The sequence below is a fragment of the Brassica rapa genome, chromosome A07 (assembly GCF_000309985.2).
Source record: "Brassica rapa cultivar Chiifu-401-42 chromosome A07, CAAS_Brap_v3.01, whole genome shotgun sequence".
Classification (NCBI taxonomy): Eukaryota; Viridiplantae; Streptophyta; class Magnoliopsida; order Brassicales; family Brassicaceae; genus Brassica; species Brassica rapa.
Window position 1 is genome coordinate 24,332,756 of NC_024801.2, and position 22,660 is coordinate 24,355,415.

The 22,660-nt window shown below is 33.9% G+C and overlaps 4 protein-coding genes and 1 non-coding gene across 8 annotated transcripts; 2 read left to right on the plus strand and 3 right to left on the minus strand.

Annotated features, from left to right (window-relative positions):
- Positions 1–288: 288 nt before the first annotated feature.
- LOC103831326 lies at positions 289–15,152 on the minus strand. Of its 2 annotated transcripts, XM_009107223.3 has the most exons (6): positions 12,851–15,152; positions 12,014–12,755; positions 11,681–11,914; positions 7,405–11,586; positions 1,319–7,156; positions 289–1,020 (listed from the first exon to the last, which is right to left on the minus strand). In XM_009107223.3, exons 2-4 carry the CDS (start codon positions 12,751–12,753, stop codon positions 11,478–11,480), a joined length of 1,083 nt encoding a protein of 360 aa, XP_009105471.1. In that variant the 5' UTR covers positions 12,754–12,755; positions 12,851–15,152; the 3' UTR covers positions 289–1,020; positions 1,319–7,156; positions 7,405–11,477. The 2 variants fall into 2 exon arrangements, with proteins under 2 accessions (XP_009105471.1, XP_033130247.1); XM_033274356.1 differs by lacking the exon at positions 289–1,020 and having other exon boundaries at positions 5,938–7,156; positions 12,014–15,152.
- On the plus strand, positions 365–5,552 carry LOC103831324 (ninja-family protein AFP1). Its single transcript, XM_009107222.3, is given in 2 exon segments — positions 365–1,010; positions 1,292–5,552. Coding segments are annotated over 2 exon segments (1,011 nt in total). The 3' UTR covers positions 1,657–5,552.
- TRNAN-GUU lies at positions 13,823–13,896 on the plus strand. Its single transcript has one exon. It is a non-coding gene; the product is annotated as a tRNA-Asn (tRNA).
- A 236-nt stretch (positions 15,153–15,388) lies between the features above and the next one.
- On the minus strand, positions 15,389–17,373 carry LOC103831327 (PLASMODESMATA CALLOSE-BINDING PROTEIN 4). The gene is made up of 4 exons (XM_009107224.3): positions 17,111–17,373; positions 16,541–16,780; positions 16,428–16,455; positions 15,389–16,034 (listed from the first exon to the last, which is right to left on the minus strand). The coding sequence occupies exons 1-4, from the start codon at positions 17,160–17,162 to the stop codon at positions 15,656–15,658; spliced, it is 699 nt and encodes a 232-aa protein (XP_009105472.1). The 5' UTR covers positions 17,163–17,373; the 3' UTR covers positions 15,389–15,655.
- Positions 17,374–18,816: 1,443 nt separating this feature from the next.
- On the minus strand, positions 18,817–22,652 carry WRKY57 (probable WRKY transcription factor 57). Of its 3 annotated transcripts, none has more exons than XM_009107225.3 (4): positions 21,922–22,649; positions 21,010–21,153; positions 20,497–20,870; positions 18,817–19,371 (listed from the first exon to the last, which is right to left on the minus strand). In XM_009107225.3, exons 1-3 carry the CDS (start codon positions 22,287–22,289, stop codon positions 20,498–20,500), a joined length of 885 nt encoding a protein of 294 aa, XP_009105473.1. In that variant the 5' UTR covers positions 22,290–22,649; the 3' UTR covers positions 18,817–19,371; position 20,497.
- Between the last annotated feature and the right edge of the window lie 8 nt (positions 22,653–22,660).

Below are 22,660 nucleotides of genomic sequence, written 5' to 3' on the forward strand. Positions count from 1 at the left end.
ACTCAAATTGGGTATTACAGTTCCTACTTTTGTTTGATACAAATTTAAGCAGAAAATAGAAAAAATAATTAGGGGGGGAATGGTAGACTAATCTAAATGGAAGTGAATATTCGGTTTTGCTCTTGTACTGAGAACTTCAAGTTCTCTAGTCCTGTCTCATCCATTGAATGTATTTTCTGGTCTCCCCAAGAAAGTAACTAACAGGAAATAAAACATTCGTGAATTTCTTTTCTAGGGAAAGAAATCAAAGAGAAAGATTGTGAACTTTATTTTCTGAGATATTGGATATGGGTGGGATCAAAATCTAATCTTATTTAACTCGGATCACTGTTACATCATCTCTCAGTACAGTGTTCTCTTCTTCATGTCTGAAGCAAACGAGAGAACTAGATAAATGAGTAGAAGTATGTTCCCAAGAGATCTGCTTCAGAGATTTCCCCCTATCTCAGCTAAAGTTGTAGATGGTGAAGAAGAAGAAGATGAGGAGATTGAGTTGGATCTTAGTTTATCTCTTGGCGGGAGGTTCGGAGTTGACAAAAGCAAGCTCGCGAGATCTTCCTCTGTCGTGGGCCCCACGATGCCTTTTTTCCGGGAGAATCATCAGCCAGAGACAGAGATGAGGCCTGTCGAGACATCCGTGGCGGGACATATGGCTTTGACGAGAGCGACGTCGTTGCCGGTGGAGACGGAGGAAGAGTGGCGGAGGAGGAAGGAGATGGAGAGTTTAAGGAGAATGGAGGCCAAGAGAAGGAGAAGCGAGAAGCTTCGTGCCAGAGGCAGCGGCGGAGGGAACATCATCAAACCACCCGAAGCTAATAATGATAGTGTTCTGGGAGAAGGTTCCACCCCTACGAGGCGGCGAGGTAGGCCGCGGTTGGTACTGCCACGGTGGTCAGGGACGGCTAACGATGGTGGACTTTTACGACAACACAGTGCTGCTCATGATTCGCTGCAAGTCTCTCGTGGAAGTTCTTCAAGTGTTTCCGAGATGGAAACCAAATCTCGTCAAGGTATACTGTTCTGATCATCATTACACAAATATTTAAACTTTGTTAAAACTCGAACTACAACCAAATGAATGCATCAATCTGAAAATCATTAGACACACTAAGTTAGTTAGTTTCTGCTGCTGGAAATTAAGCCTAATCTTTGATACAAATTGTTTCCACCTTTTTGGGACCTGAAAGGTCATTTGCTTAGATATGAATATTTAAAGTTTTAGACGTACCAAATACTCTTTTTTTTGGTAACAATGTATTCTAAGAAACAGTGGTGTTTTGATTCATTCAAGCATCTAGCGAAGAAACAAGAAGCTTACCGTTGCCACAGCAACAACATCAACAGGAAGCAATGGCAATGCCAGATAATGGGCTAAGAAGATTGAGTTCAGTGGACATGAGGATAGAGCCACCACCACTAGGGAACGGGAAAAATGAGATGCCATGTGTGTTCACCAGGGGAGATGGACCTAACGGGAAGAGAGTTGATGGGATTCTTTATCGATACGGTAATGGAGAAGAAGTGAAGATCATGTGTGCCTGCCATTGTGATATCTTGTCTCCTGCTGACTTCGTTAAACATGCTGGTGGTCCTCATGTTGATCATCCTCTTAGGCATATTATTGTCGACACTTCTTCTCTTTCTAATCTCTTTTAGAAACCCCCTCTCTTCATTTGATCCCCTTTATTTTTAAGGCCAGATTTTAGAGAAGAAGATGCTCAAGAGTTTTAGTTCAGACAACATATATATGCTGTCTGATTCTGGTATTTTTTTCAATTTTATATTTGTATTTTTACTTTATACAGAGAAGCAGAAACAAAACATTGTTATCAGTTTTAACTTTTAAGAGAGTAACATTAATGATGCATATGGTGTTGAGTACACAAATAAAAACCCTACTACTCTCAAAATAGGAAACAGATTTGAAAAATAAAAACAAAAAGCTAAAAAAGCTTCGAATGGCTACGCACTTGTTTGCTTGCTGCTGTACAAATCCTCTAATAACAAATCTCCTTGATCACAATCTAGAAGGCTGGATTCGTTTCAGTTGTTTTACACCTTGTTTCATCGTTGGCCTTATCGAGAGGCTATCGACCGTGCATTTGGGTGCTAAATGCAGAACCTCGACCAGATCATCCAGGGGATCAGTCTCCCATAGTCCCTTTGTGAAAACATCCTTAGCTTTGACTTGACGAGACAATGTTGAATCCATTGTCGTGAGATGAGAAAGAAGGATTAAGAGTTCGCTTATCCGATATCAACTCCAAGATGACAATACCATAACTGTAAACATCTGCTTTCTCCGAGACACGGCAAGTCATTGCGTATTACGGAGCAACATAGCCGAATGTTACAGCCACCCCTGTTGTGACATGAGACCGTGAAGTCCTCAAGAGCTTTGAGAGGCCAAAGTCAGATAGATAGGCGTTGTAGTTATTGTCCAAGAGTATGTTGCTCGGTTTGATGTCTCTGTGCAAGACTTTGGGTGAACACTGCTCGTGAAGATAGGCGAGAGCATCCGCTACATCGAGAGCAATCTTGTGAAGGATCTTCCACTCAAGAGCAGGCTTCGATCTTTCTTTGATGAAGTCTTCAAGGTTCCCTCCGGATAAGTAGTTGTAGATAAGGAACATCTCTTTCTCGCTAGCGTGGTAACCGATTAACATGATGAGATTCGGATGCCTAACCGTTTCAAGAGACGAGATCTCAGCGTGAAAATGTTGGTCCCCTTGAAACCTCCCGACAAAAGAAGAAGCGCAGGCTCCACTGATTCATCATGAGTCGCACCAGAGACTTGTGACCCTAGCTAGTGTGTCTGATGAACTTTGTAACTCGGATAGTTTCCTTTCTTTTGCATTGTTATTCCCTGAGGATGATGGAGATAACGACGGAGATGCAGGTCTGCTGTTTGTGATCTCGGATCGTCCTTGAGACTTTAGAAACAACACACATAACAACACACTTATTTTATTTATATTACAGAAACAAACAACAGACACATATATCTCTTATTTTATTTTTGTACAATAGAAATAAAGAAACAACACACATAACACATTTCTTATTTATCGAAACAGCACACATAACATAATAATCATTATCAAGGATCATGGAAGGGTGGCGTAGACTTACGGGAGACCAAATTACACAATCCAAAACATCTTACACGACGACGGCCTTGAAAGACTTGAGTTCATTCCAAGCCGTAAATTTTGAATACCTCATCACGATGGCCTCATAAGTTTTACTCATACCATCGACTTCATCCTTGGCAGATATGATCAGATTGTACTTTATGCCGCTATGCCGAAGCGACGTCCAATCCCAGGTTCCTCTGACGACCTTCTCGTACAAGATTCGCCTTCGACTCCTTGTTATGCTCCGAGACCGCAAACTTGGCGATCTCAACGATCTTGGGGTCCAATGCATTGACCGGAAACTTAATTGGCAGGAGGGTTGAGAATAGAAGACCAGCCACCGTCCACGACGGTGATCAATGGGAGTAGGACGAGAGAGAGACAAATCATCGACTTCATCATATTTCTCTTTATTTATTTAATTGAGCTCTTTTTCTTAGGGTCCGAAGTATCGTTGGTTTCTGGGAGTTTTTATAGCCAAAAGCTTGTACGTGCATGCTTTGTTATCGAACGTGGGCAGATAATGAACTAGTTGTCTCGATGATGAGAGTTCTTTGTAAAATAATATTTAAAAAAAAAAGAATATTTCGTGAATATTTTATAAATAATCTTCAATGTTTTTTGTGATAATAATATTTTAATTCTTGAATTATTTTATTTTATCATCAATTTGTCGACTATAAACACACAAACTTTTTGTTTAAATGCACCATTTACATGTATTTGGTAGACTATATATATCTATATATATTATTAGTCATTATTTTGTGGTGATTACAATATACTATAATATAAAATACAAAATAATATCTCGTGCATGGATATTTGATAAACAATTCTCAACGTTTTTCGGTGATAATAATAATATAATTCCTGAATTATTTTATCACTAGTTTGTTGACTAAATATTTATTTAAAAAATAAATAATTGATAAGTTTGTTATGGTCTATATAATAACTTTAGATTTATTTATACCATGCAGAAAATTCTAAAAATGGCTAAGGTCTTTCAAATCATTATGCATCCGTAAAATACTTGAATTAGATATGCAGTCTCCTTGAACATGACTAATTCCAATTCATCCAAATCGTTTAGTAAGATATATATCATACATACCTAATTTATTATGTTGTTCTAGCGGTAGCATGATACGTATGATTAATTAAGCATTATACAAGATTCATTCTAAAACACATAAGCTTTAAACTTATGTTTTGTTTAAAAACTTATTTGTTACCTTATTTTGTGGCGATTATAATATCCTATAATTCAGAATGATTTTACTAATCCATGTCCCCTTAGTACAAACTATAAGGAAAACCACTTTAGTCCTTCATATTTAGATTTATAAAAGTAATTAAAATGTAATAACATAAATAATAATTAAATAGAGTTATAATATGGTATAATAAATGTAAATAAAGTTTAAAAAAAAAAATCTAAACCCAACGCTTCTCCATCAATGTGTTCTCTCCGGTGCGTCTTGGTTCGCCTGCTAATTCTACGTTGTCGTGCCATCTTTCCTTCCTCTTTCTTCTTTCATCTGTGGTATTTTTCTATTTCCTCCTCCCTTGTTTTTTCTAACCTTGTTTTTTATGTACTCTAAGTGACCTTGTTTTCTCTGACAGCGTAAATCGGCGTTGGCACAAGGTGGGCGAAGCTTTCATCGCTGATTAAGAACCAGTAGGTGTTCGATTTTTATCTCGTTTTTTTTTCTCCAAAATTGAAGGTTAGGTTTTGAGATTCCCCTTTTCAATTATGATTTTTTTAAAAAGATTTTGATGATGTGCATGTATTAGTAAAATACTGAATGGCTTAGAAACTCAAATTGATTCAAGTTTATCGTTGGAACAGTCCTTTGATTATCTCTATAATTTTCAATTTCATAGTTCGTACTAGCAACTGCAGTTTTTGGTGCATCGTGGACTGATTGGACTTTTTAATACTTAATTAAATTAGATTTTTTATTTATATAATTTTGTAATTATTTTTATTTTGTCATAACAAGAAATGGATCATAAAATTTAAATGTGAGATTTTTAACAGTTTTAGTAATTTATAATTATTTTTAAAAAATTCAAAATATAACAGATACAGAAAAATCTAAATTTTATCATATGGTTAGTGTGATTTTTTAATTTATTTTAATAATTTAAAATTAAAAAGTGTGATAGAAGATATACTATTTTTTTATCAAATTTTTATTATTTAAAATCATTAATTATTATATATTTTAGCCACATTAGGTAATTCCGTAACTTTTATTTAGGGCAAATAATACAGAACATTAATAATAAATTTATAATTAGTTTAATAAAAAATTTATTATATAATTAGGTGGACCAACTTATTTTTCTAATGGTTCTAAGAATCATCATAATGATAACATGTGGTTACAAAAATAAGTTGTAATATTTTTCAACTAATATATAGGGAATATGAATATGATAAATGGTTAATTTATTAATTATGTTTTTCTACCGGTATAACATTTCATTTACGATCTCTTATATACTAATTGAGAAGCATTTTAAAAAAATGAACTTAAGGTACAAAGCTGACGTGTCAGCTTCTCAGCGCCTCTCGGACTCGTACCCCTCGAAAAAATGTCCTTTCGTTACTAGAAGATTTACAGTTTATGCCACTTGACCGACCAAATACAAATAAAGTCTTGAGCTGGCGCGGGCCTTAATTAATTGGTAACCTTGGAAAACTGAACTTTCTAACAAAAAGGCCCAATAACATTATTGCAATCAATTTTATTAGTACAGCCTATATTTCCATTTGGGCCTTATTCGATTTGTTTACAGATTTCAGTTCTGTGGTTCATTTACTTTTATTAGTTTCTTTTTATGTTTTCCAAATGAGAAAAGCTGTTTTATTATTATAGAGACACAATACATATATATATATATATGAATAATATGTAACTTGAATACAAAATACAACAAATAAAAATTATTTTAACTTTCACTCCGCGCAAAGCGCGGATTATCACCTAATTAATGAAATATAATATGATTTATTATATAAATACACAAACTACAAACTTATGTTCTGTTTAAATATACCATCTGCATGTATTTGATAGTCTAGATATATATTGTTAGTTGTTATTTTATTTTGCGGTGATTACAATCTACTATAATTTAAAAAAAAATATCTCATGGATATTTGATAAAGAATACTCAATACTCAGTGTTTTTGGTGATAATAATCTTTTATTTCTCGAATTATTTTATCAGTAGTTTGCTGATTAGATCTTGATTTAGCAAACAATCCATTATGCATGTATATAAAGGACCACATATAAATTGGATCAAACCGAAATATTTTGGTTCAATATAGACCAATATATCCCTTCTTTATAGAAAACAACTCATATCAAAAAAAAAAATTTGAAAACTATGCAAAATATTTTTAAATGCTCAAAATTTTGGAAAATAACCGAAAAATACTTGATGGTTATCCCGCTCAACCGAAACAGAACATGAACCAATCAAACGAACCATTTGACTGATTTTTTCAGTTCAGATAAGCTAAGTTTCAAGCTTTTGCTTTGTTATGAGTGGCCAAGTAAACGATAGAAGAAACCAAACAACTTGATTGTATATATATCTAAATTTCATATATCATACATATAGCGAGTTGGGATTTGATTGTGATGGCGCATTGGCGTGTGATGTTGTGAATTGAGAGTACATATAGTACAAGAAGAGATGATAATTTTTGGTTGGATGAGACAATGTAGATCGTTTAAAGATGAAACTTATTTCAATATATGGTTTTTTTATTCATGTATAATTAAGAGTGCATATAGATTGAACAAATGATTAGTACGGACAAGGACTAGATCCTGCAATATTTATACATGATTTATCAGTGCATTCGCAGCAACAAGCACCGCCATAGCTATAAATTCGACATTCACCTCCTCTAAGGAACCCCATAGACTTGCATTTTACCGAACATGCTGGTGTAAGTGTACATCCGTCCACCGTACATTTGTAATAAAGTCCTAATTAATTGATTCATCATAAACACAAATTAGCAATACATCAAGACCAAAATAAATCAATTCAATATTTTAACATACTGCATATAAGAATCATGAACTTTTTGGTCAAATCTGAAGGGGCTTTTGTTTTGTGTTTAGTGACTCTAGACTTGGTTTTAATTTTATTTTTTGAAGGATTGAAAAAGTTTGGATTAAAAAAGATTTTTGGGTTTGAGACAGTCCATATCTAAACAAAGAAATACGTTTACCTGGAAAGGCCGAATCAATGGGAAAAATGATGAGAGCAAACACCATCATGGAAAGTAATAGAAGAGATGGAAATTTCTTTGTAGCCATAACTTTTGTTTTAATATAAACCAATTTACCTTTACTCTAGTTATTTGTTGAAAACTTATAGTGTTGGTCTTGTTTGTGTTTGTACATGTAAACAAATATATAGATTTCTTTTCTTTATGAATCTTCCAATCATGGTAATGAATTTAGGAAAATTGGAAATATTGACCAAATATTTAGTATGATTGTTTTTATAGGATAACACCATTTTTGTCCTATTTTTACCTTTATTGTCCTTTCTGTTAATCAATGTTAATGAAATCTCATGAAATTAATATTTTTATAAACTCAATTTTTTTATACGAATAATAGGAACAATACAAAAAACATATATACCAATATAGTAGTATTTTTATGGGTTCAAAAATTTACTAAATAAAAATTTCAAATTTTACTGTACCAATAATAAATTTTATATTATATCAAAATGGCTTAGTGGAAATTAAATTCAACGTTTTGATAGGCAATCTTTATAATATTATCTGAAAAGTTACTTTCATATGTATCGCCCAAACGTTAATTCTCACGATAGTTAATTACTTAGTACCCTTAGTGAACTAAAAAGATTATATTCAATTGCCATTAATTACAATCGTTTTTTATTTTTTTCCTAATAAATTTTAGTAAACTTTTTCATTTATGTATTCCTTTTTACAAAAGCACATAAATAGTAAAAAAGATTTTTTTTTTAAACGTAAACATATATATTTTTATATATAGACGAAAAACTTAATATATAATATATTTTTACAAGATCATATGTTTTTAAAATATTTTATTATTCTTAATATTTCCCCAAAATAATCTTAGTAAAAAGGAAATAGCTAGAAATTTTATTAATCTATATTTTATATATGCATAAAAATAACTTCACAAAAATAACTTCACAGAAAAAGTTGACAAGAAATTTAGAAATTTTTTTGTTAAAAGATAATATTATTATACTTTTTTAAAGGATCATAATATTTTATTATGAATATGTTTTAATCAAATGATTGAAATTATGAATATGTTTTGATCAAATGATTGAAAAGAAAAAATATTAAAACAAATCATCTAATATCATATTTTCACAAAATTGAATTACACAGATAGTTTTAATGAACCAAAAGTTATACATAATTCCCATTACTGACAATCATTTTTATTTCATTTTCAATAAAACTTTAATTAGTATTTAAATTGAATTTCCTTTTCTGAAAAAGCACATAAATAATAAAAATAAACATTTATAAAATGTTAAACTTATAATTATATATATAAACAAATTTTTCTTTATATTTATCCAAAAACATATCTATAAACTTTTGATGTATATAGACTTTTATACTTTACAAAGTATGAATAACCAAACCATTCAAAGTATCAACAGTCAAATAAGAAATAACCAGTAATTATGATTTATTTATTTTATTTATATTAATATATATATGCATGAATTTTCAAAATTGTACAAGTTATGTTTATTAATGCAATTCGGATTTAATATGATTTTCCTTATTTATTTCTGAAACATCATATATCAAGCTTTAAAATTTCACAAAATATTTACAAGTATAAGAGGATTTTGAATGACCGGAAGCTAAAAAATAAGAATTCAATTTTAACATAATATTAAAAAATATTGTTCAATTTAAAAGAATAGATTAAATTCAATATACCAAAAGCGAATACTTGAACTAATGGCAAATATTATACTTGAAGTCACATGTATCTAATTAAGATTTAGACATAATAATGTTTATTACCGTGCATGAACTAAGGTTTGTGGTCTGGTGGTGATTAACTTGAGAGAAAAAGTCTAATACGGTGAAGCCACCAGGGTTCGAGTTCTGACCACTGGAAAATTAATATTTCGGTATCACCAGGGAAAGGAGATCGACACGTAGTAACATGTGACTAGTCTGGATCACTTCTGTGGAGTCAAGATACCTATGTATAATTAACAAAAATAAACGTGCCTGAGCACGGGAAAATCACATCGTCTACTTTTATTAGAATAAATACTCTATATATTTCAATTTTTTCTAAATTTATTTTAAATGCATATTTTACTTTTAACCTGTCGCTCTAAAATTTTAGGAGTATATAATCTACAAACATCTCAAGTTTTTAGAAGAGAAGTGTAGAATTTAAGTTCAACTCCCTTATCTTATTTCTACACCGAGTATAATCTGTAATCTATGAATAATCATTACTAAATATGAAAAGTATAGTCACCAAATATTTTAAAAAAATAAACAAACCTTATATATTTCCATATATGATTAAAACCATTTTTTCCATAAAATAAACTTAATCCCTTGTTATGTTGACTGGTCACCAATTGTTTTTTTTTCTCAACTCATCAAGTGTTTTATATTGCTTTTCACAAACTTAGAAACTTATGCGACTTGTTTGTTGACAATTGAATAAAGCTATACGACCTGGACACACACAGGTCACCGAGTATCACTTGATGAGTTTGTGGTCGAGCAAGACATGAAATGAACTAGGCCTCAGCATATTTACTGACAGCCGAACCGGAACTGAACCGAGAATAGTACCCGCATATCCGAATACAGTTTATATATCTAAAAGTATTAGTTATTTTAATTTAAACATTAACAAGTATTCTAAAAACATTATTTATACACCAAACTACCCGAAAAAAGGGATTATCCAAATATTTTTATCTAAAATATTTAAAATGATTTGAATTACTCTAAAGAACTGACCCGGATAATTTTCATTTAAACTATTAAAATTTATCCGAATTACCCAATTTTTGACCTGTAAAAACAAAATTTATGTATTTTTAATCCAAATTATCCAAAATTAAGCGAAAACCCGGAACCGAACTGGGAACCAAAATTTTATTGGATATTAGCCGGTTTTTATATTTGTTACCTGAACCGAACCGAAACCAAAATAATAGAACCGAAACCGAACGTAATTTCATAAATAACTGAACGGTTTCTATATCTCTAAAACCGAAAAATCAAAAATCAAAAGAACCGAACCGAACATCCGTACCTAAAATGAACCATTGTTGTTTTCTTCAAGTAGAGTAACACTCTGGTTATCTAGGATTTTCGTTGGTTTTCTGATTTAATTTGTCTGGTTTTTTATTTTATCTGATTGTACTTGGTAAACCACTAACCATTTTCGGTTTAGGACAAAAGTAATATTATAGTATAGATATATCCTACTATATATTAATGGAGAAGTCAAAAAGTAATTTTTGCTTACATGTGACCGTTGCTGAAATCTTAAGAAAATTTTATAATTTGATTGGTTCAAGCCAAATATTTAGTATCTTCCGTATATTTGGTATTCAGTTTAGTTTGTACGAATAGTAAAATTTTGGAATTGTAGTTGATTTTTTGAAAATGAATACTTGCTGTTTCAAATATTTGCTAAAAATGATTGATTTGCAAATTGCTTACCTTTTTTATTACTTGTTACTTGAAAATTAGTTGCAAGTTATTTGATTATTATTAGTAAGTTATTTGATAATTCGTTGGAGTTTAAAGCTAAATAACTTTATTAGTATATAAAGAATATTTCATTATTTTTCCTATGTTTAAGATTTGTTTTTAATTTTGAAAAAGAAAAAGAAAATATTAATATTTTGATTAAATGAGCTTAGTATGAGTATGAAAATTGAACACATTTTAAAAAGTTAGTGTATTAAAATGGACAAAATAAGTTGATATATTAAACTGTATAGCAAAAAAAAAAACTGAAGTATTAAGGAGGTCAACAAAAAATTTAGTTATGAAATTTTCTTCCTTTTTTTTGGTAGCTGTTCTTAATAAGCAAGAATATTTATTTTCCTGCTTCATCTGAGTTGATGAAAAAAAAAGAAAATCATATTGTTGTTCTTCTTTTCTTGACAACTGTTCTCAGTCTTAATAAGCAAGAAACACTTATATCTGTGTAAAATCTAAATTTTCTTTTAATCCCTTTAGCTACAGAAAAAAAACATAGTGGGTAGTAATCTAAACTAAGAAGCACAACAAGGAAAGCAACAGAACCAATTATGAGATGTTTTGGACTCTGCCTTCTGTGGTTTCTGCATAGCTATCTCATCATCTATTAACTTCTTTGAAGAACTGTAGCAACACACAAAAGAAACCACTGTTTGTTAAACTTTTCAGTTGAAACAATCATTGTCTAAAGAGCAGAAGCCTGGTAATAGCAATGTACCTTGAACAGCAGCAAAAGAACCAGCTACAAGAAGAGAAGCAGCATTGGGGCAGTCCGCAGCAGCACAAACAATATTTTAGACGCTTGCAACAAGAGAGGTCGTAATCACTATTTGGCCATTGGCAACAAGAGAAGCACGGTCCAGTGTCCTTGCAACACAACCAAGAACATCTCTTCTTCTGCTGCTGTGTATTCTTTTTCTTCACCTTCTTTTTCTTCTTCTTCTTTTTTGTTCTGTATTAAAACAACAAATCCTCAAAACATAAGTTCTTGTTCCCTGCAATAAAAAAAACTATTACAATGAGATGATGTGTGAAGTAACAACAAACTCACATTGGAGATGAAACTGACTGCGTGCTGCTTGGCGCTTCGTCTGAGTTATCACCAAGGTTCCTCCACGATACCTCCGAGGTTGACGACTTATCATCACTGTCACTTTCTAACAACTCACTCGCTTTGTCCTCCAAATCAAAGCTCTTACCAATATCGGAAGAGTCAACAGGAACATCGACAGAAGGGCAGAAAGACAACAGCTCACTAGATTTCAAAAGCTCTCCAGCCTTGAAGTCACGGTAACTAAACAACTCATCTCTTGTTATCCCGTTATCACCTATGCTTAGACTAAACAGAGAATCATTCGAGACCGCGCTCAAGTTTCTCTCCAAGATCGGTAAAGAGTTTCTCTGGGAGACTTGGTCAGATCCTTCTCTATCCATCAACTGAACAGAAGGCGACGAAAGAAGCGCAGGCTCTACTGATGATGCATGCGTCACACCAGAGACTTGTGACCCAAATGTGTTTGATGAGCTTTGTAACTCTGATAGTTTCCTTTCTTTTGCATTGTTATTCCCTGAGGAAGATGATGAAGACAAGGAAGGAGATGCAGGTATGCTGTTGGTGATCTCTGGATCTGCCTTGAGACGAGCATCACTGACCATAGCAATGCTCCCCAACTGGAACAAAACAGGCTTCTCATCATTCCCTCCTTTATTGGTTGGTCTTGGATCACCTTTTCTATGCTTCTTTAGATTAAAACCCTTTTTATTGTGTCCTTTCTTATGATTCTTTTCCATTGCTGAAAAGCAAAAAAGAACGAAAAACTATGTCATGTTCTACATTATTCAACAGCATGTCCAATGAATATCTATCCAAAGTTCAAATGAACCCTACCTTGTGCTTTACAGGCAATGGCTGCCTTCGTTAGTAATCTTTTCCTCCGTCTATAAATCAAATGGAAATGAGCAAAAGGTTCTAAGAACGAATAGGTTGATAAGTATTGACCTCAATGAAAGGAAGAACGTCTAAATACATAAAACAGTTAAAAGTTTGTGTTCTTCTTGAGGCTGGAACAATGACCAATCCATCAAACAGTTAATACATAAAACACAAAACAAAAGGATAAAATCCTTAAGGGTCAAAGGTTTGAACAAAATGAAAGAGTTAATCCATTTGGTCTTTTTTTTCTCCAGAATTCTTTAAAACCAAGGGTATTCCTATAATGTAGGGATTAGCTCTCCTTTAATAAAAGCCAATCTTTTTTAACTAAAAACTTTTTCCTAATCAAGTTGCTCCTCATATTAGCAATGCCACGTGTCAAAACACTATCTAGAGACAATCAATATCTTTTGTCCTTCTGTCCTGAAAACTTTTGTTCTCAGCTTCTTGTGAATCTCCCTCCGTGAATGCTTTCTTATACCCAAAATCTTCATCTCCTGAGATTTCTCTCACTTGCATCAACGAACCCTCCTTTGACCAATACCTTCAACCAAAGCCAAAGCTTTCACCAGTTTCATTGATTCAATGAGCGTAGAGACAGTCTCTAAATCAAGCGAAATGGGATCTTTCTCGATGACGTAAGGAGCGGGGAGCGACGGAGCGCTTGAGCCTGTGTGAGTACGTAGGGAATCGTATTCTTGGAGACGTTTGTGGGAGAAGAGAGAAGGTTCGAGGAAAGAGTAAAGGGAATGACTTTCTGGAGAAGACGAATAAAAGACGTTGGATTGAAGTTATAACTTATAAGAGTTTTTCTAGACATTTGTATTTTGGATCAGTCTCTGGTTTGAGTGAAATGACATTCCCTCCATATTCAATTTACTTAAACTATTAAAACTAAATTGTTTATAGACATATGTGACCAATCAAGCTGGAATAGCTCAGTTGGTTAGAGCGTGTGGCTGTTAACCACAAGGTCGGAGGTTCGACCCCTCCTTCTAGCGGTTTTTGTTCTTTTTGAGGATATTACTCTTACAGGCCCAGAAAAGTTAAGATAAAAAGCCATACAAAAACCATAGCCAGTAGGCAGACAAGCCCAGCTTCTTCCTACTCAGTTGAAGCAAAAGTGGAATATTTTGGCAAATTATTATATAATAACTAGAAAGCCCATATTAGACTTATTCTTTCACATTTTTACCGTAAATTTTCTTTTTCCTTCTTTTCTTAACTTTTTTTTTTTGAGTTAATCACAGTTTCTTTGCGAAATCAACTGATTAAGCTATGGGCTCCAAAAATGCCTACATTTATAAATTTTTTGGTGGTCCACAGGAATCGAATTGCAGATTCACCGTATTAGAATTATCTTTCACGGGACATTAGCCCAACCTCAGTTGATTTTTTTCTTAACTTAGACATGACAAACTTCGTTCATACTGATTACTGTATATATTTCTAGTTAAAATGTCTTTTTTTTTTGGATTTGATACCACCAACTCTATCCAGTCGACAAAAAAAAATGATACCACCAACTCTTGATACCATGTCAAAACGATATACTATATATGTTATATAGATAGTTAACTCGAACTATATATAAAAGAAGTTCATGTGAAAATAGATGAAGTATTGAACCAGACTAGATGCCCGCCAGCTTGTATATGTAGAAACCACCTAAAATCACATTAAAAAAAAATCATTAGCCTAGTTGGTTAGATAAAGCTTTGTCTATATAACTCGAGCTCGAGGATGGTGTAAACACACTAGAGATATAGAAAAGGAGATGCATGCATAATATTCGAATACTAATAATCGAAAGGAACCTTTAAGAATCAGTTTGAAAATGGAGGGATGCGATAGAAAGCAGCAGCTTTGGAAAGATATTGGTATCAGATTCTTGGCCACTACTAGCCGCACCCGATTCCCGAACTCGTCCCTCATAAACCAATTTTTACATACAAAAAGAATCCAAATATTCTAAAAGTAATTCAAACTCCAGCACTTCTTATTTTTATACTTATATGGTTAGGTGCAATTCTTTGGGAAGCCAAAAATTGATTAACTCGTCGCCCATCTTGTGTATGAAACCTAATAGCCGCAATCATTATGTTAAACACTTTCTTTTTGCTAAACATTATGTTAACACTTTATAAGATCATACGCGTCTCTCCTTCCAACGTTACCCACACAGTGGTATGAACACATTGAACAGAACAAAACCCACGCCGAAAGAGACAGTTCCTTTGATCGTTAGCTAATAAAGCCCTCCCGACATCATTTTTTTTTTCTTTTCTAACGGCAACAGTAGTAGTACAAAATCCTCGAGTCTTTTTGTTTAACAAGTTCGTTTATAATTTTCCAAGTCCAAGATGGTTGACAATATACAAGACATCATCTCTACTACTACTACTCGTTTCTATTTATAGGGTAATCTTGAGTTATAAACCAAGGACCAAATGTCACATGTTTTTGGTCATTTTTAGCGCAATTAAAACCATGTTGATAATGGAGACATGATGGTACGTACTAAAAGATAAACGATTCAAAGAAACAAAAGGGCATCTCATCCTCCGAATTTACAAAATAAAAGAAATATTACTAGCTAGCTACTTGCATGATGTCTCTCGGCCAAACCTAATAGTAAACCCCAGTTCGAACCCTACAAAAGACAAAAGTGAACGAAAAAAAAAGAGATGTAGCAGCTCTATCCGATTTGCGCAACCCCATAAGCCGTTGGCAAAATCTCAGCCCAACCGTGACTGTTTTTTAAACCACAAGCATAATAGCTACACCGGTTAGTAAGAAGAAGGCAGTGTTAGTTCGGACTGAGATCTTCTCTCCAGCGTTCGGATCGCCGAATCCCCCGCTCCCGGTCGGTCCAAGAGTAGTGCCAGGGAACACGGAAGATGAAGACGAAGTTGGCATTCCGTTTGCTGGCGTGCCGGAATTTGGCATGCCAGTGGAAGGAGTCCCCGTGGTTGGCATTCCGGCAGTAGGTGTCCCGGTCGACGGAGTCCCGGTGGATGGGAAGCCACTGGTTGGAGTCCCCGTGGTTGGTGTCCCAGTGCTTGGGGTTCCTGTGGTTGGTGTTCCAGTGCTTGGGGTTCCTGTGGTGGGAGTCCCAGTGGACGGGGTCCCACTAGAGCTGCAAAAGTAGTCAAAAACTTCAGTGATTATTTGTCGGAAGATAATTGAATGGTTTATTAAAAGATTAACTGGTAATACACATCTGGATCATGTGAATGATTGTTTGTTTTTTTTATATGCTTTTTGAATTTTAGTAAAGGTGAAATGAACAGAAATGAATGTTCGTTTGGTTAAATCACTATCATTGTGTCTCCCAAAATTTTGAATAATAAAGTAATTCAGATTTTAATAAAATAATAAGTCGGTAGTAAAGAAAAAATATCAAATCTAATCTAACCCACAAATCCCAAAAAATCTTTATGTTAATTAATGGAGGCTAAGAATCAAACATTACTAAACTCATCAGTTCTACACTTAAACTAAAACAACTAACAAGAGAAACAGAACATACCTGGAACCAGTTAAACAGCTTGAAGCAGCTGCAAGATTTTGAACATTAGAGTTTTAGTCAGCTACTTTAAAGTGGAAATATGATCACAAAAGAGGGTAAAGAAGTTTATGTACTTGACGGAGGGGAGGTAGAGATAACGGCGGCGCCGTTAAAGTCACAGGTGGCACCGGAGGAAGCTTTCTTCTGGTAGTAACTGTTGACGGCGACGTCGCAGTGGTTTTTGACGGTGTTAGGCTGGAAACAAGCTCCGTTCTGCTGGATCTGAGAGCAGTCAGCTCCTGCTCCACATGCATAATCTATAGCTTTCTGAAGCACTTGCTCGTTCCCGTCTTTGCATACACAATACGCAGCATCTTTTCAAGCAAAAAACATCAGACCATTAGAACTAAATAAAGACACAAGCTGATTTTAAAGTTTTTTTATTTATTAGATTTAGATTTAAAAAAAAAAAAGAGTTGGTTTTTAATTTTTTTTGCAGACAAGTTTTAGGAGATTTAGACAAGAGATCTCATACTAAGTTTAAGATAGATTCATTAGACATACTTTTCAGAACTGACACAAAAGAGAATATAGTGACAACATGAGCAATTTCAATCAAATCTAAACATTTTTGCAGGTAGAAGACAAAGAAACAAATAAAAATCAGAGATGAAGAATAAAACAGAGGATATAGAAGAGCTTACTTGAATAGGTAATCATGGAGAGAACCAGACACAGAGGAAGTAAAACCGACATGACTGTGTTGATTTTTTTAGTCGTGAGAGAAGAATCTTTTAAGAAATATAGCTCAGATCCAACTTGTTTTTTTAGGTTTCAGAGATCCTTTGAGACGAGTGTCTTTGTGAGAGAAAGAGAGTTCTAGACAATAGCGGCAAGTGTGAAGGTGTGTTAAATATAGACGACCATTGTGTGTGTCCCAACACTTTCACTCTTTTCTGCTACATTGTTTTTTAGATTTATGTTCTTAAACACATATTAATCAAAATTTAAAATAACAATCAGTAGTACGTTTTCACAGTAGGTGAAAATAAAAAGAATCAAGTGATTTTTCTTCTTTTAACAAAAGTGTAAGGTAAAAAAAATGAGTAAACAAAATGCTAAAGGTACATGAACCAATGTGGTTTCTTCAGAGAGGATTAAAAATTAAAGCATTTTTGTCTGGTAGTGTAGTGTTTGTGAAAAATATTCGAAAGATTATAGTAAAAAGGGTACTAGGATTCTTCTTTATTTACCAATTGTGCCACCTCGATTTACGTATCTCAGATGAGTTCTTTTGAAACACCTGTCCTTAGTGTAATAAAAACTCATTTATTTAGCAACGGTCAAAAGTCACGCCCATAAATATGGGATTAGTGAGAACACATAGTAACAAATTGTTATAACCGATTATGTACTTTTATTTATTTCTAATTACCAACGTTTTATAATATAGTTTCTATACAAACTTGATTTATACTTTTTCCTCTACAAAAACTACACGTACAAATTCAATTCATCTACTCATCCCAAAAGTTAAGGCTGGATTTCTTAAAGAAAACATTTTTAAAAAACATTTTTAAAAACTTTATATATTTCTAATTACCAACGTTTTATAATATAGTTTCTATACAAACTTGATTTATACTTTTTCCTCTACAAAAACTACACGTACAAATTCAATTCATCTACTCCTCCCAAAAGTTAAGGCTGGATTTCTTAAAGAAAACATTTTTAAAGAGACGCAGTTTTGTTGAGGACAAGACCTAACGGTAACAAATAAAAAAGAGAGAGGAAATATTTGCTCAAGAAGAAAAAAAAAGGAAATAAACTCAGAGAATTGGGGACTGAGCCATGTGCTCAAGACAACCTTTGCCGTCATGCTACGACACTTGGCACGCCACACACAAGTACACACGAAAGTAGTACAGTTTTTCTTCTTTCTTGGTTTTTAAAATAATTTTCTATGTTTGTGTGGACACTCTTGAAAACAGCAGAGCTGGTGAAAGTCGGTGCCGCAGCTTTTGAGTGAAACATATCTATGAAATAAGATTTCAGTTTCGAACATCATTTTGGGCTTTCCCTCATGTACTCCTAAGCCCATGGAAACTTGTTGGGCCGTTACTTCTGTAAATATATATGCCTTTTGTGGTTACTATGGATTCTGGGTAATCCAGAGACCTTGTTAACTGGATGTATTAAGCATCGTGAGAACGGGAGTATGTGTACAGTGTAAGCTCTTCTATCTTATGCGCTACGCCATATTTGAAATTTGATTATCAGAAATTATATTTGTGTCGTTAAGTATGCAAAATTATTGTAGGTTTCAACATTGCTGTTTATTTTGTGGATTGGTGTATGATATAACTGTTTGTAGTTCATTGTGATTGTATTATAATGAGATTATTGGTTATATGAATCGTTTTTTTTTTCACCAAAGCAATAAGATTCTTTTTTCTTCAATTTGAATTGGAGATGTTCAAGATATAGAGTTGCAATCCTTTTCTTTTTTTTTGTCAACAATCATTTTCCTTTAACACAGATATAGTTACACTTTCAATCTTTAAAGTTGATAAAGGTAAACTTAAAATATCACCCTAAATAAAGATAAAAATCTAAAGTAATTATAACACTCAGACAAAGAAAAAAAAGATTAGCAAATATTAAGTATCGGAATTTGCTCCACGTTTTTTGTTCCTTAAGTGCACATACATGCAATAACTTTAATATAAGTCAGCAGATATATTAATGTTAAGTTACATCAAAATTATGCTATACATTTATACCTTAAGAATCTGCAATCCGTCCGGTGATGAGACACCATTGATCAACAATGAATAATATGTAGAGATATCTGCTTACAACCCATTGTGGCCATATAATTTTCCGGTCTGCAATATCTTCTGGAATGAGTTAGCACCTCCTTAGCTATTGTCACCAAGATTATGATGGTTTGCTATAAAGGCACCTGCTTGGAGAATATATCATACAAGAAGACATGCATATATGTCATTTTATCTTGAAAAATATAGCATATATAAGCACATCCCCTGTATACTGAATATATATTGAGTTTCTGCTGATGCGAATGGTGTATAATTTGTCATGTGAGTAATATAGCTTTCTTTCTTATAGCATATGTTCCAAGTCAATATTGTACGTAAGATGCTCATATATTTCTTCTTATTCAGTTTTCTCACCCTTTTTTCTTTCTTGCTGTCTTTAGCTAAAACAGAAAGCATTTATTCCTGTGACCTAACATATCACCCCTCAAAACTTATACAACATATATATGCCGCATGCATATGCATCTCATGTACACGTACATATAATACAAGTTGATGCACCAGGACACATAGTCATGCACATGCAGTTGAGTTAAATTAAATACACAGAAAATTAAGGTTTGTATATAAGTGTAAAAGGGGAGATCCAGCATCAGAGTGACACTGAGTGGAGTAGTTGAGATTCGTTATTAGTATTTGTTGACATTTCTATAATCTTGCCGACCCAATTCGGGCTCATCTCTACCTCACATAAGTAAGCCTATATATGCCTTATAGCAAGAGGAGTAAGACAGAAGGCACTACTATACACCAGTGCTTGATCCTAATGCAGTCACTAGTTAATAATAATAATATATAGATATAGATAGAGCGAGAGGCAATCATCCACTATTCGTGTATGCATTATCCAGCTTTTATTTATGTGCTCAGTAAAAATGAATAATTGAAAAAGCACTAGCCGACATATCGATCAAGTGATCTAAATTGTTGTTGATCACGGGATAGATATATGAGTCAGTTGAATCAATGATTACACTTACACTATACTGATTCTCACATAATACATCAGGTAGACTTGCTTCTGTCAAAGCATGGAAATTTTCTCCCACTTTAAGATATCTCTTGATTTGGTTTTAAATTTCAGACTAGTAAGAAAGTAACCCTTCATGCATCTGTGGTCCATTTAAAGTAATAAACCCTTGCTAACCAAAAAATATAATTATTCTATCTTTTTATAGAATTCACTCCTGACCGTATATATATAATATAGACAAGCACTAACAAATAAAAATATATAGGAGCTTTACCTCAAGGATTGCGCATGGTTTGAGGTACAATATCACCAAGTAGGCCTTCTTCTGATGGATTAATAGACGACACTGCAGCAGGTCCATCTTCAGTAGTAGACTGGGGTAATAACCGCGGTGAAGATGTACTGTCTCTGTGAAGTTGATGGAGGTCTTGGTAGTAATAAGGATTTGGCAAAGGAAGAGGGAGATGATGATGATGGGATGTAAAATTATGAGGGTCGTGAGCTGTGAGGATTCCGCCACGAGGGAATCCAATAGTTTGGTGACAATGTTGTCCTTCGTATGTTGTGATTACTATCGATGGATCTTCAGATGATCGTTCCACTCTCTTCTTCACTGTGCATCTGCTGTTCGTGCATCTATAGTAGCTCCTATATATACAACAAACAACAATAAAAGCTGTTTGGCATCTACTGATCTAAGTGTGATGGACCATGTCTATATGAAATTTTTCTTTAGCTAATATATTAAGTATATAACAACAGTTTAAGATGATGATAGCTAAGAGACCTTGGAAATGGGCTATTTTTGACAGCTTTCTGTCCATACTTACGCCATCGATATCCATCTTCAAGATTATCTACATCACTCTTGGTCATGAATGCGAATCTAGGTTGCCGGATCCGCTTTTGAGCCTGCTTCTTCTCCTTCTTTCTACAAGAAAAAACATCAAAAGATTATGAGTATATTGACCATGCATCCTAAATCACAGAGCAACCAACCAATCAGCCAAAAGATCTCAAAATCAAACTACCACAAAATTTAAAGAGCACAAAAATTGTGGAGCTTTACTAATACTTTCATTAACTTCAACACATACATGCACGAAAACCGGTACTTGAGTTCATGATCATGAGCATTGCCATTTAACGATGTAAAATCATACTTATCTGCACTCATTGTGGACTCCTAAACCCTACATATCAATTAGCTATTTAACACTTGCTATACTATGTACGATAATATGATTAAAAACGTCGAGACACTTTTGACCGAACGTTAGTTTAATAAAAATTGAAAGGACGAGGAGGAGAAAAGGAGATGTAGAGTAGAGTGCACGCTTAATATCACACAGCCGCAATAGCGGCGATGTAGTGTTGTTCATCATCATTGTCCCCCCCCCCCCCCATTTGCCACCGACGATTCATCATCATAAAAACTACTGAAATTCACAATACTCTGCTAAATTATTTGTACGAAAGAATCTATTCTCCATTTTCCTTGCGATGCGAAAAAACGTTAGAGATTAATTATAAATGGAATTTTATTCGTTTATGGCTTTGGCCCCAAGTTTAAAAAAAAAACCCTCCCCACCACCATCATCAAAGTCCAAAGATGATGAGTAAATTACGATCGGACCCCTCCAAGAAAAAGACCCACGTGTTTCTCGTCTCATCACTAATAGGGAGAAAAAAAACTAACGGTGTTTCCGGTGTTTTAGGGGTTGAGTTATCCGTTGGACCCTCGCTTGAACTGGAGGTAGCCGAAGGATTATTAGAGGTCGAGACAACAGAAGCAGTAGCGGCAGCGACGGTTGAGGAATGGGAAGAAGCTGGAATTGGGTCAGGCGTTGCTGTGGTGGTGACGGAAGATGGGACAGTGGAGGTTGGTGGTAAACAGGGATCGAAACGGAGATTGTGATGATTGTCGGAGGAAGAAGCGTGGAGGTTCCAGCCAAAGTCAGAGAGGATACTAGAAGTGTCTCTGTTGAAAAAGACAGAATCTGGAGCTGTAAGTTGTCTCCAAGCGGAGTCTTCGTTGCTCAGATCGGGATCTTTAGGATCGGTCATGATAATATCTTGAGAGAGGTAGAGAGGAAGAGAGAGAAAGCTAGGGTTTGTTTGCGATTGGAAGAGAGAGAGAAGAAAAGAGTTAAACTTTGTAGAAACCCCGTTTTAAAGTGTAGTGTCTCGTCAAACACCGATCAGACTATGTCTTTTTCTCTCTAGAAAGATTTTTTCTTTATTTTAAAAAGATAGTGAAATTTGAATACTAAATAATAATAATTCTTTTTTTTTTTTGACAACTAAATAATAATAATTCATGAGAGAGATATGAGTGAAAAAATGGAACGGGGGAGAAAAAATTAGTATGTTTTAATTTAAGGGGAAAGTGGGCCCCTAATATGTTTTTCCTCCTAGATCGACGCCTATTAGACCAT